Below are 12,381 nucleotides of genomic sequence, written 5' to 3'. Positions count from 1 at the left end.
TGCTCTTGGCAGGCTGTTCTCACATCTCACTCCCCTCACTGCTACAAACCTTCCTACACCCAGCCAAATTCAATCCCGTCGAGCGTACAAACACTCCTGCACCAGCACTAGCCCCTTACTTTAGAAGCTGCTTCCATTCCCTGACATTATCACAAGCGCACGTGTACAGGGTAACCACATCATCCCCATGACATCGATTTGCAAGGCTAATCTAGCCAAACGCTAATTGTGAAGTCGTTATGATGTAGGCAGACAACTGTGAAAAGAAGCAAGTAGAAGGCAAGTAAAGGAAGTAGATTTTTCTCATTTCCAGATTGGGTTGTAGGTATTCAGCTGCAAGATCACCCCTGGCAGAAAGTTCCTGTACAGAGCCTGGAACTGACCTAAGAGCTTCTCAGCTTCATCCTGTGCCTGAACCGTTGTCCCTGTCCAACTGCAGCTGAATTTATTGGTTCATCTCCTTCTACTCTCGGTTACCCCAGTGGACACTGTTCCTTGCCTGTACTTCTCCCCAGGCTACTCTGCAAGGGAAATAAGCACTTATTTTTAGGTGTGGTGTGCTCTGACTGGTTGGGGTCTCCTCCCAGGGCTGCAATATATATTTAACACTTTGTTTCCAGAGCTGACAGCGCAGGAAGCTTGAGTGATAAAGTGGCAGAGAAGAAATAATTACCAAGTAGAGGGGCACCAACCTGCCAAGCATTTTAACAGCCCTTTAATAGAGACTTGACTTTTCAGCAGTCCCATAGTGGGGAAGAAAGCAAGCCTGAATCAAAGACACAGTTGCTGTTTTATTATGATAATGATTTCAATTGTGTACTAACAAATCCTGTCAGATCTGCAGCAGAGAGGAACAGGAGGAGAAATACACTATTAGAGCAATATGCAGAGAAAAAAACATGCTGGAAGAAGGCAGTACAGGAGAGACAACTGCACCTACCTAGGCTGCTCAGCATTCCCAACACAGGCTGTCCCTAACAGCTCTGGGATGCTTCTAGACAGCAGCGATCCCGGTGGGATCAGCAAACCCAGTGACCAAACCGCACAAGAGATTCAGCTCAATTGTGGGATTGCTCCACAAAGGATCTACCTAAAGGCTGCGGTCCCTAACCCCTCTGCAGCTGGAGCTGATGACTGCTGCCCTCCTGTTTCTCTTGCCTGTTGTTCCCTGCTGCCTTTCCACACAGTACTATAACCTTCTCCTCTCCCTCGATCCAGTCCTCACCATACCCCCCAGGCAAATACCATGCTGGGATCAGGTCCTGGCTGGTCCCTGAGGCTTCCACCACAGCTTGCAACAGCTACTTGGACTCTTTTCCCTTCTGCATCTCTTTTTCCAAAGAGTAAATACAGTGCTGTTGAGCACATTAGGTGTCTCTCCTTTAGAAAACCGCAACCTTTACTCAGCCTTTTACTTAGCTATTCTTCCATAGCTGAATTTAGTGTTTCTGGAAGGCGTGCCTTCAATAAATCCTGGCTTTGTGTTATCTCCCTGTAACAACAATATGTAGCGAAAAAATTTGAACAGACAACCAAAGCTTCAGCTTTATAGCTAGGTTTAAAAATATTTCCAGATGCTTATTGGTCCCTTAAGACATTTCTGAGGCTCAGGTCAAGTAGACCCAAGGCAGCAAGCTCCAACTTTTAATTTCCCTTCCATCTACAAAACCATCGGGGCTCGGCTAACACAGTTTAACCACCAGAGCTGTCTGGCTCAGGGAACAGCTTCCTAGTCAAAGGAGCACAGCAAAAAAAGTGAACTTTAAGAAGTGGAAGGTAAGTAACTGTATGAATACAATAGGAGCCCTACGTTGGCAGAGATCTCAAGGAAACAGAAAGGTTGTTCCTCCCTTATATCCCCAAGCTTGTAAAATCCAAATGAAAACAACGGTCAAGGTGGAAGGCACAAATACATACGCCAACATTAGGAGTCTCTTCCTCATGGCGTTTAAATTTAATTATAGGTTAAATCACGTAGTTCCAGTGCAATTTCAGCCACTAAGAGACATCCAACCTAGCGTCTCTGAAAGACCTAGGGACCAAGATGAATGGATCTCTGAAAGTAACATCTCACACCACAGTTTTATTAAGTGCTATTATAGCCATGATTGACTACTGATATATAGGACATAATACTTTTTTTATTAGACTGACTACTACAGTTAGAGATAGAAAAAAGCTTTTGAAGCTCTTTAGCTCTGAAACTCAGGAAACTTCATGCTACCCATCAGTGTGAAATAGCTGTTGTGAGTTTAGTAAAGGTTGTTTATTACAGAAAAAAAGAGTAATTAGCACCTGCAGAGCAGACAAATCACTTAGCCAGGGAGGAGCTGGTAGGACCATCAGACCTTGTAGGACTGCAGGGGTAGGCAAAAGTTATCACCTCTGCAACAGCAAGAAACTAACAGGTGGCGAGACATGAAGAAAACTGTGGCATGTCATAAAAGTCAATGTCTCCACTGAGTTTGAGTTTTTTAATGCCCAGCAGATCCATGAATGTTAATTTGTGGGCTTGGCTTTCGGACCTACGTTGTAGGTCTATAAGACAGAAGGATGGTAGCGATGGGTTTGCAATAAGCCACTCTCTCCAACCAGCACGCTTTTCTTTCATGTTGTCCCACTGATAAACATCTTCAGGCTAAACCCAGAGCAATTGCTACTCAGCTTTGTTTCTTTTTCAGACCTCAGAAAGCATTGCTCTGCCTGAATGTATATATTTTTATTTTGTATTTATAAATATATATAAAAATATATATAAAATTATATATAAAAGTATATATATTTCAGTTGTTCCAATACAAGCTGTTATTTCTTTTGACAAACCTTGCCTCATCTGCATTATACACAAACAGCCTGAAGATAAGCCTTTGACATACTGCTTGCTGAAACGTGTATGACTTCCCAGGGGAGGGAGGAAAGAGCGAGGCAAGGAGGAACGAAGTTTAATTTTGCTGCAAATGGTGCTGCAAAAGAAATTGTGTGGAGAGGTTGAAAGAACAAGAATTCCTGCACCCAAAACCACAGCCCATGCCCCAGCTGCAAAGCAAAAAGCTTTGCACAGAGCAACTGTGCTAAAAGGAAAGTGTACAACAAGAGTCAGCGAGTAGAGCAAAACAGAAGGGGTGGGAAAATTCTTTGAGAGGAATTATTGCAGCACTGGAATTAAGTGCATGGCATAGCTGAGACCTACACAGCTCTGCAGCCGTGTTTAATGTTATTCCCCAAATGCAAGCAGCTGAGCAGTCGACACTTGAGCACATCAGTAATTCTTCACGTAGTGTTTGGCCTCCTTTCGGTGCCCTGTGAAGCTGGGAACCATCTCAGCAGCAGCCTTTTTCTCTGCCTTTGAGTATGTCAAGCAAAAAGAAAACCTGGTTCTATTGTGATAAAAGCTGGAAAAGCCTAATTATGCTTAAAAGCCAGGATGCAAATAAAAAATAATCAAATAAATGGATGCAGACATTGCAGGAAACAAGCGGCTTGTTTCAGTGGTGGGTCTTTTGCACCTGCACCTTGCTCTGAAATGACCCTGGGCCAACAGAAAAACCCTGTGACCTCCCCAGAGAAAGGGTCCCCAGCCAGCCCAAGGCTGGAAGAGGGATTCCATCACCCCTCCGTGTAGCTCCCAGCACATGGCAGGACTCAGCAAGGGCAAGAAAGCAGCCATACCTCTTGGCATTCCTTGCTGAATCGTCCCAAATTACTAGCCCCAAATTACAGGGAAAAAAAACCAGCCCAGAAGTACCGGGCACAGCTCAGGATTGAGCCCAAACACTGATGGCAAGGAGGACGAAGTGGCTTTAGCAGCAGGATATCTGCAACCACATCAGCTAGCGCTGCTGCAGCTCCACGGCTGAGCAGTTTTCCTTCCAGTGAGGGCTGAACTGTCCTGGGGAGGATTTCATTCACTCCCTCCCTCTGCAAGAAAGCACATCTGCCAGCGCAGTGGGGTTTAATTGCTGCTCAGCAAACTCCTGAGAGTTCTGAAAGGTGATTTAAAAAGAAAAAAAAAAAAAAAAAGCAAGTACATATGTTCCACATTGCCACGAATGGGATGAACTTTCTAAATGGGCTCACCCCTCCCCTGATAAATGGCTAGGGGTCTGTAATGGGAAAGAAGCTATAAAAATAATCACTACATTCACTTAAAGTAAGAGTTGAATTTGGCTACGGCAAAATAAAGGTGGAAGAGGTATAATCTCCAGCAGGATTTGGATTCTGGCTGTTTCCAAGCTGAGTGCATAAAAATGCTGAGCGTCAGCATTGAAGCAGCTTTTCATTTTGTTGCAAACGTCCAGAGTTGTTACAAATTTTTTCTGGAGGGGTGGGCATCACATTCAGTATATTTAATTTTGTTTCCTTTTTGCCTTGCAAAGGGATGTGTTCCTTAAAGTTTGAACTGCAGCAGTCTCGCCACTTAGGAAAGATGAAATAAAAGCTGCTTTCCAGTAATGAATAAAGCAGGCTGCGGGGAAAAGCTCAGCGTGAGCAGGTTTTCTTCTTTTTTCATTCTTACACAACACAGGAGAAACCTGGGGAGGGATTCAGCTTGCAGCTTAAGATCTCTAAATGTAGGTGTCTACCTGAGGACTGACCTGCCACTGCAGTCAATGAGGGCTCAAAAAGGTGCACAACGGAGGCATGGGGTGCCATTTGAGATAACTTTAATTTCTGCGTTCCTAGCATCCATGTGGGGCTGGCAGATAACACAGCATCTGCAGGGGCTACGCTCTCCAAAAAGGGATGATGTGGGACAACGGGATATTTTCCTGCATCTCCAATGGCCTGAGGTGCCTGAAAGCGAGCAGCCGTACCAAACCTGACAACGCTGCTGACCACAACGGGAGCTCAGACCTTCTGGATCACCCGTAGACACCTACACAGAAATGCCGAAAGGTAGGTGTCCTAATCTGCCAGGTGAATCCCACGCTGAGGTCACCTGCAAGGAAACTCACAGACCGATTAGCTGTGATAGACAATGACATTTATAAGGGCCCTGGAGACACTCGCTGCTCAGATGTTGTTGGTTGTGATGTTACAGATCACCAGGTATTAATTGAAACATCTGTTAAACACAGAACCAAGGTTGGAGCCTCAAAGAAACATCTTTTAAAAAGACACCCAATAGATTTCAGCTTTACGAAGGAGACACAAAGTATTGATATTTTCCCCTCCAGACAAGAATTGTATTTAAATAGATTTTTTTTTTCCCTTCCCTCTTGATGAGATGCAATTTCACAGGGATGAAGATTAAAAAAATGCGGAGCTCATACTCAGCTTCCCAACTGTCAGGAGTAGGAACATCCCTGAGCCTGCTGCAAAAGCAAGAAGGGGATCATGGGGATGGTGGCTCAGCAAACAGAGAGTTGGGGTCTCTATTCAGTTCCTTTGGTCTCTTCTCAACTTTAAATCAATGCAAATCAATGAAGCCAAGATGCGACATCCAGAAGAGTTCAACAAAACGGCATCGCCAAGTCTGTTGTCTGGTTCACTAGTGAAATGCATCAAAAAATAATGTCGATTTGGCTCTGAATCAGAAAATAACCCTAATTGAGTTCTAACACTTGAATTTAAAGGCAAACGACAGAAGTGTAAGTCTCCATCTCCCAGCAGTGCAAACAGTGAAATGGATGGTTAGTGACTGCCCTGGGGGTGAGAAAGCCACCTAATGTGACTAATTGAGGAGTTTAAGGCTGTTAACATCCACTGTTTCAGTTGACTGGAAAAGCGACTTTGTTTATGTAAAGTACATCAGGGTCTTTCAAATTCAGCTTAGAAGCTAAAATAAGTCTTTAAGTCCTAGAAATAGTATATATATAAAAGCTAGTGCTGTAGATAAAATCTGGCACAATAAACCGCCAGTAAAGCAGCACTAATGTGTGTCTTCCAGCCTTAAGCAACCCACAACATGTATCCCTGCGCACAAAAACGTCCCTAAATTCACTTTATAAACCAACCATCTAAAAATTACTGAACTGAGTTCTGATGTCACCTATGCTAACTTCATACCAGGGATGCACTGACTTCAGGGCACTGCATCTGCCTTGCATTCGCACGACTGACGGACGAGTGGGGGAAAGAATATCGGAGGCAAGGACCGTAACAGCAAAGAAATATCGCACCTGCTTCCGCCTCTTAACCTTACCTGCTTGCTTCCAGCAGGTCAGGCTGTGTTCACATCGGCTATTTATATTTGTGCAGATTGGCAATTAGTAAACGTAAGTGCTCTTGCTATTATAGCTCTTCCCTCATTAGGGTTTACGCATGAGGCTAAGCACTTTAAAAGCAATTTGTAGCAAAGCTACTAGGCAGTAGATGCTTCTAATAAAGCTGAAGTTTCAGGACAGAAAATCTCTGTACTTTATTAACAGCATCCTTATCAGAAAGAAACTTTGCACTTTAAGTTTCCAGAAGCCTTTAGGTTTTCTAAAAACCCGCTGCTGAAGAAGTCTGGTATCCCCCCCCCATTCAACAAATAAAAGGGCTATATAATGATGCAAGAAGCATACAGCAACTAGTGGCATTGGGGAGCCCATCTTTTTCTCAAATCTCCCCCAAGGCCCTTTCTGAGTACTAATGAATGAACTCTCCCTGCGTTACGGGTCTTGTAACGTGAAAGGTGAAGCCCGTGCCTGGAAAAACGAATCATCCCAGAGAAATCCCTAGTGGTCAGGCAGGAAGCCAAGCAAGCTGCAGGTTGCTCCAAAAGGGAACAGTAACAAGAAGACCGCTCAGCTGGTGAACAGCCTTCCCCAGCCATGCACGAGACCTCCCTGCCATGGCATTAGCTGTGTTAGCTCTGGATGGAGGCCAGTCTGATGGCTGGCATCACTTCACTGCCCCTCTCGTACCTCGAATCAAAGGGTCTGATTTTTCTTCCACTGCAGTCCTCTGGGATCTCATTTTCAGAGGTAAAGACATCTCCCCTCTTGGCTCGGTTCCTACCCAAACAGAGCTGTGAGAGCTTGTGACTTCTGGAAAACATCTGGGAGCGTGGAAGGGAGGGAGCAGTGAAACGGCAAGCGCTCAGCACTCATTGAGGGAAACCCTGCTCGGCTGCACAGGACAGGAGGACAAATCAGTGCCATGGCACGGGCAGGCTTGGCAAGTCTCACAGAGGGAGCGGGAGCTTCTGACCTGCCTGCCTCCCTGTCTGTCTGTCCATGCTCTCCATCCCACCTGCTTGGCCAGAACTCCAGCTCCCTCCTGCTCTGGGGTCGCCAGGTATCTCTGACCCAGTTTGTCTATGTTTTTGGCCCATGACTGAGGATTTTTCTTGGCTACATTTCCTAGATTTTGGTTCTTACAGAAGATTTTCCTCTTCTTTCCAATACAGAAGAGAGAAAGTTGATGAGGCCAGAGAATGGAGCTAGATTTAATCACACAACCTTTCCCAGGCATTGGAAAACCACATGTCCATCTCCACTGAGCCAGCATGATGCAGCAGCGATCCCATTCGCAGCGGTGAAATGACACTGCCACACTCGCGGCTGACGTGGTCTGAGGGCAGGACGTGACCTACTGTGCTCATGAAACCAAGCGAAATCCTGCTCCTCATCAAAACTTGGGTAATGGTTTTTATTCTGCACAGATAATTTGACTCCTTTCCTGAATTTGAGCCACAGATGCCATGCAGAGTGTGACAAATACCCTCCAAGTGCGCTCAGGTCTGACTTAAAAAAGAATCATCTCGTCTCGGGTCTCATTGATCTATGCAGCGTCTGGTGCCCTTCCTCAGACTGCTGATAAATGGGACACTTGATGCTGAACGGGGAGAGAGCCTTCCTGTCCCTCTTCCTTCTCTTCTCCATCTCCAACAAATGTTTGTGTCTACAAGCTAGCCCAAATACCAGGTAACTTCCCAGTCCTACCAGACTAAGTCAGCATGTGGCAAGTGGAAGACTGATTTTGACAAGACACCAGTCTTTCCAGTTCTTTCTGCTGGAGACCATCTGGTAAAGATAAAAAGCTATCCTTTCGCCCCTGAAAAATAATAGTAACTTTGTACGTTTGCCATTTCCAAGGCAGCCTTGCTGTTGGTGCCTCGGGAGAGCTGAAACACCTCTTTCACGACACGGGTCCCATCACTTACTCATGCCCCACTTGCCCATTTGCAAAATGTGCAAAGCACCTCCCTGCTTCGCATCCATCAACCACCATGACCCCTCCTTGGATATACAATTGAAAAGAGACAAATACCACTCAGCAAAGTCACACCACCATGAAACAATGGAAACAAGAACAAGATGGCACAGGAGCCTCACAAGTCGGCGCCGGACGGAATTAGCACAAAACACAGCACACCCTACTTTGCATTTTTATCTGGTGCAACCCTCTGGCTGTCACAGCACTGTTGACATTACAATGGGAAGGACTTTGAACCAGAGTATTTTTAAAGTGCTAGAAAAAGGAGAAAATATGCACACACCCCCAAAATCACAAGCCAGGCAGCTTTCTCTGTCCATGGTCCCATCTGCCTCCTGATGCTGAATATTTGGCAACTATCCCTCTCTCTAAAAAACACCCTGGTGGATTTATCTCCTTTGTTGATACATCACGATTCCCCTCCAGTCTGGTTCTCTGGAGTTTGCTTGCTGGAGACAGACCTCTTGGCTGAGGGGAGGGTGTGATAATTGTGGTGCGAACCCCCCTGCTGACATGCTGGTGGGCTGCAGCAATACGCTGTTGGAAACAGCCTTAAATATTCCACACAGGATTTTTTTTTCCCAGATACTGTGTTTTTTGCCTATTTTGCTCTTTTGCCTTGTTATGCCCTAAATAAGAGCTTCTAAAATACATGTACTGCTGAAAATATGTACTCTGAAAACTTTCAACATTATAGAGAGGCAATGAGACTTTCCCAGCTACCCAGATACAGGGTTGGGCAACTGGTTCTCCTAGGTGGCTTTAAATAAAGTCAGTCATGCATTTATACATGTATAAATTTAATAAATTGTACACCCAGTAACGCACTGAGGTTTTGTGGCAAGGCCTTTGTTAAACACAACTTGTCGTTGCTAAAGAATCTTTGTGTTGGATGCAGGAATTAGGCTACAGGATTCAAGTGAGTACCCTGCCTCTTTGTCAAAAACATTGATTATTTTGGTTTAAATGTATTTATCTAACTTCTCAGTCAATGACAGGATGAAAGAGCTGCAGATATGGCTGAAGTGGTTGTCCCGTGAGCTTAAATTTAACTGATCTTCTTACAATGATCCTGTTTCCAGCATTTACACTTGGACTGCTAAGGGATCAGATCCGAGTTTTTTATTCTTTTCCATCATGCGTCTACTTCATGGCTGGAACAGAATAAAACTCTGCAGAAAAGCACAGATTACACCAGCTGGACAGATCTGGCTAATTCAACAAGCTTGCAGTCTGAAGGCATGTGGAATCCACCAACCGCTTTGAATTATTCACATCTCATTTACTAGACACACACTGAAAAAAAAAAAAAAAGTCCAACTTGTAGCTCTCCAGGCCAAATTATCTTAGTTACACCCCTAAACAGGTAAACCAACCCACTAGAACCTAATAGGGATTATTCTGGATTTATACCATGCCCCCCTCCCCCCAACTTCAGCACTTTTCTTCAAATTGTTAAAAGCTGGCCATTGCAGGAGGCAGGTCTCTAGTGAGCATGGTCTGATGAACTACAGCAAATGAGATTTGCCCGATTTCCTTTTTTCCGCATTTGTAGATCATGAGAGGCCGAGGTGAAGTTTATAACAGCTATTAGAAACCACATGGCTGCAACGGTTTTATAGCGCTGAACTTCTTGATCAGCCAATTGTTCTCGTTCAGAGCTTTTCAAGGACATGCCAATAAAAATTATCACAATAAATTATAAGAAAAAAAAATTCTGCTGAGCCACTGTAGGTCACAGAGCCAGGTTGTTACAATTGCAGAGTCACTTTTGCTTTAAAAGTGAGCACCAAATCCCATGTTCAAACCGAGAAACAAAACCAACAGGGATTTTCTCTAGCATTGAGGCACTTCAGTGTTAGTCACCTTGCAGATGAGAGCTGATAAGGAGCACGTGAATCTCTTTAACCCACTAGTATGAACCAGATCCCAGGAACGTTAACACAATGAAAGAATGAGAGAGCAACCAACAGTTCCACTAAACCAAGGGCAAGGAAGTGAGATAAAGTACAAAACAACGAGATAATAAAAGGGTTGAAAAGGAACCAGCACAGGATTGCACCCAGGCTGTGCCCTGCCGTTGTCCCAAAGCTTTAGGGCTTTGTGGTTATTGAGAGCAACGCTCAACCCAAGAGCACCAGTGTAAGGACCTGATCCTGCCACCACTTGCATGTCAAACTTCAGCAGACTACGTGACTTAACTCTCTGCAGGATCTGGCCCCAGAGGACCTCTTCATGCCAACAATGTTCAAAGAAATGGGATTTTTGCCATGGGCTGCAGTGGAAACGAGAGCTGGAGCAGCTCCAGCAGCTGATGGGAGCACTGTCCCCTTCTCATTTCCCCAGCTCCAGTCCCGGACATGAGCTATTTTGGATCTTCCCTAAAGCAAAGTCTGTAGAATTCCAGGAACTAATTGCCTGGTCATTTTTTTAATACTTTAATCCATTTTCCCAGCCTGTTCTTCCTCAAAGAAAGTCTTTGGTGATGCAGATGTCTGGGTGGCTCACGGTGACAGCCAAAAAAATTGAAATAAGCCCATTTATCTCATTTCTTAAGGGACAAGGGACAAGAAAGGAGAGACAAGTGTTGCAGTGACAAATCTGGGTTACCTTCCACTCTCTGAGGCTCAGCTTGGTTGGTCTGACTCTGCTTGCTGGGGATCAGAGCAGCTTCGAGTGAACCGCTGTCACCAGCCGAGCAGAGCAAACAGAAGCGACTTGCAACCGGGTACCAGTGGCACAACCTAGTTCCTGCGGGCAACCTCACTCAACCCCACAGGATGCTGGCGAGACAAACTCACCTTCCAAAGAGAGAAAACAAGTGTGGGAGAAGATTAGAAGTAAGAGGGGAAACTCAGCCGCAGCCAGCACCCAATCTCTCCCTCCACCCCCAGCCTGCCGAATAAAAACGGTCTCGCTAGAAATCAGACGCTGCAAGGAAACAAGCTGCAAGAACAAAGCTTCGGTGCAATGTGCAGAACCCCGTGCCTGTGCTGTCTGCGCAGAAAATTAGCTTTTGCATGCACGTGTGCGTGTGTGCGCGCACCCCGACACATCGCCAGGAGAAACAATCCCGTTTGCTAATTCTACGCTGCGCTACGAGCCATCTGCGGCGGGGGAGGAAACAGCACTGCCCCAATCAGGGACCTGCAAGCATGGAAATTATAAGCAGAAAGGACACAGCAGCCAGAAAACACATCCTTTGCTCCCAGCTTCTGCTATTTCCTCAAACAGTGCATCCACACGAGGTTTTAGTGTCAGAGAGCAGCACTTTGCTGAACTCCTCATGGGCAGTTCTTCTTCCACCCGAGCCCCCCTGCCCTGCTGCTGAATCCCCTCTGGGAATTTTCAACCCGTTATCCCTAGGTTGTTTTTTTTTTGGGGGGGGGGGAAGCTTTGCACGAAACGATCAAGCTCCCGAAGAGAAACCAAAGCAAACCAAAAGCCAGGCTGCAAACCTGACCGACAACGAAACGAAGAGCCAGTCCCGAAATAAAACGCTAAAAGCCCCCAAACCCGAATTCCTCCAGCTCAAGAGCTCCTCGCGCTCAAGAGCTCCTCACGCTCCCGAAGACGGAGCGCACCTCGAACGCAAAGAAAAACCTCGCACGAAAAGAAAAAGCTCGCACGAAAAGAAAAACCTTCCACAAAAAGAAAAACCTTGCACGAAAAGAAAAACCTCGCGCGAAAAGAAAGAAAAAAACCTTGAACGCAAAGCGACTGCCGTTTCCCAGATTATCAGGAAAGGCAAACCACCAAAGATACACCTGCCTTAAAACCAAACAGCACTTTCAAAGTTGCCCAAAGTTTACCCGAGGCTCCACCGCTAAACCCCGAGCGCTAAGGACCGCCGAAGGAGAGGAGGAAAACCGCTCCCACGGGCGACACTCACCGCGGAGAGAAGGCAACCGAGCAGCGGCACCACGACTCCCAGCCCCGCGTTCTCCATGCTGCCCGGACCCGACCGGCAGCCGCGGACGACCGGCACCTCCGCGGGCAGCGGGACGCTCCGCTCCCGCCGCCGGCCCGAGCGCATCCAGGGAGGGAGAGGAGAAGCAGGAGGGAGAGAAAGAAGGAGGGAGGGAGGGAGGGAGGGAGGCGGCAACACCGGCTCCGCTCCACCGAAGCCGGCCGCCCCCCCGCCCCGAGCCGCCTCCCTGTGCGGGGCGGGCCGGCACCGCCTCCCGCCCCCCCCAGGTACCGCCGGGCCCTCGGGGGGGGGAAGGCTGCGCTTCA

At 46.5% G+C, this 12,381-nt stretch overlaps 1 protein-coding gene across 1 annotated transcript in view; it reads right to left on the bottom strand.

Moving 5' to 3' along the window:
- The window catches only part of LOC128151064 (vasoactive intestinal polypeptide receptor), a 122,012-nt gene extending 109,842 nt beyond the window's left edge, over nt 1-12,170 (bottom strand). The window contains exon 1 of the mRNA XM_052808067.1: nt 12,038-12,170. Within this exon, the coding sequence (XP_052664027.1) occupies nt 12,038-12,094 (57 nt within the window). The 5' untranslated portion in view covers nt 12,095-12,170. The remainder of the gene's footprint in view (nt 1-12,037) is intronic.
- Between the last annotated feature and the right edge of the window lie 211 nt (nt 12,171-12,381).

The sequence above is a fragment of the Harpia harpyja genome, chromosome 1, assembly GCF_026419915.1.
Source record: "Harpia harpyja isolate bHarHar1 chromosome 1, bHarHar1 primary haplotype, whole genome shotgun sequence".
NCBI classification, from domain to species: Eukaryota; Metazoa; Chordata; class Aves; order Accipitriformes; family Accipitridae; genus Harpia; species Harpia harpyja.
Note: the sequence above shows the minus strand (reverse complement) of the source record. Positions and strands in the feature narration are given on the sequence as shown.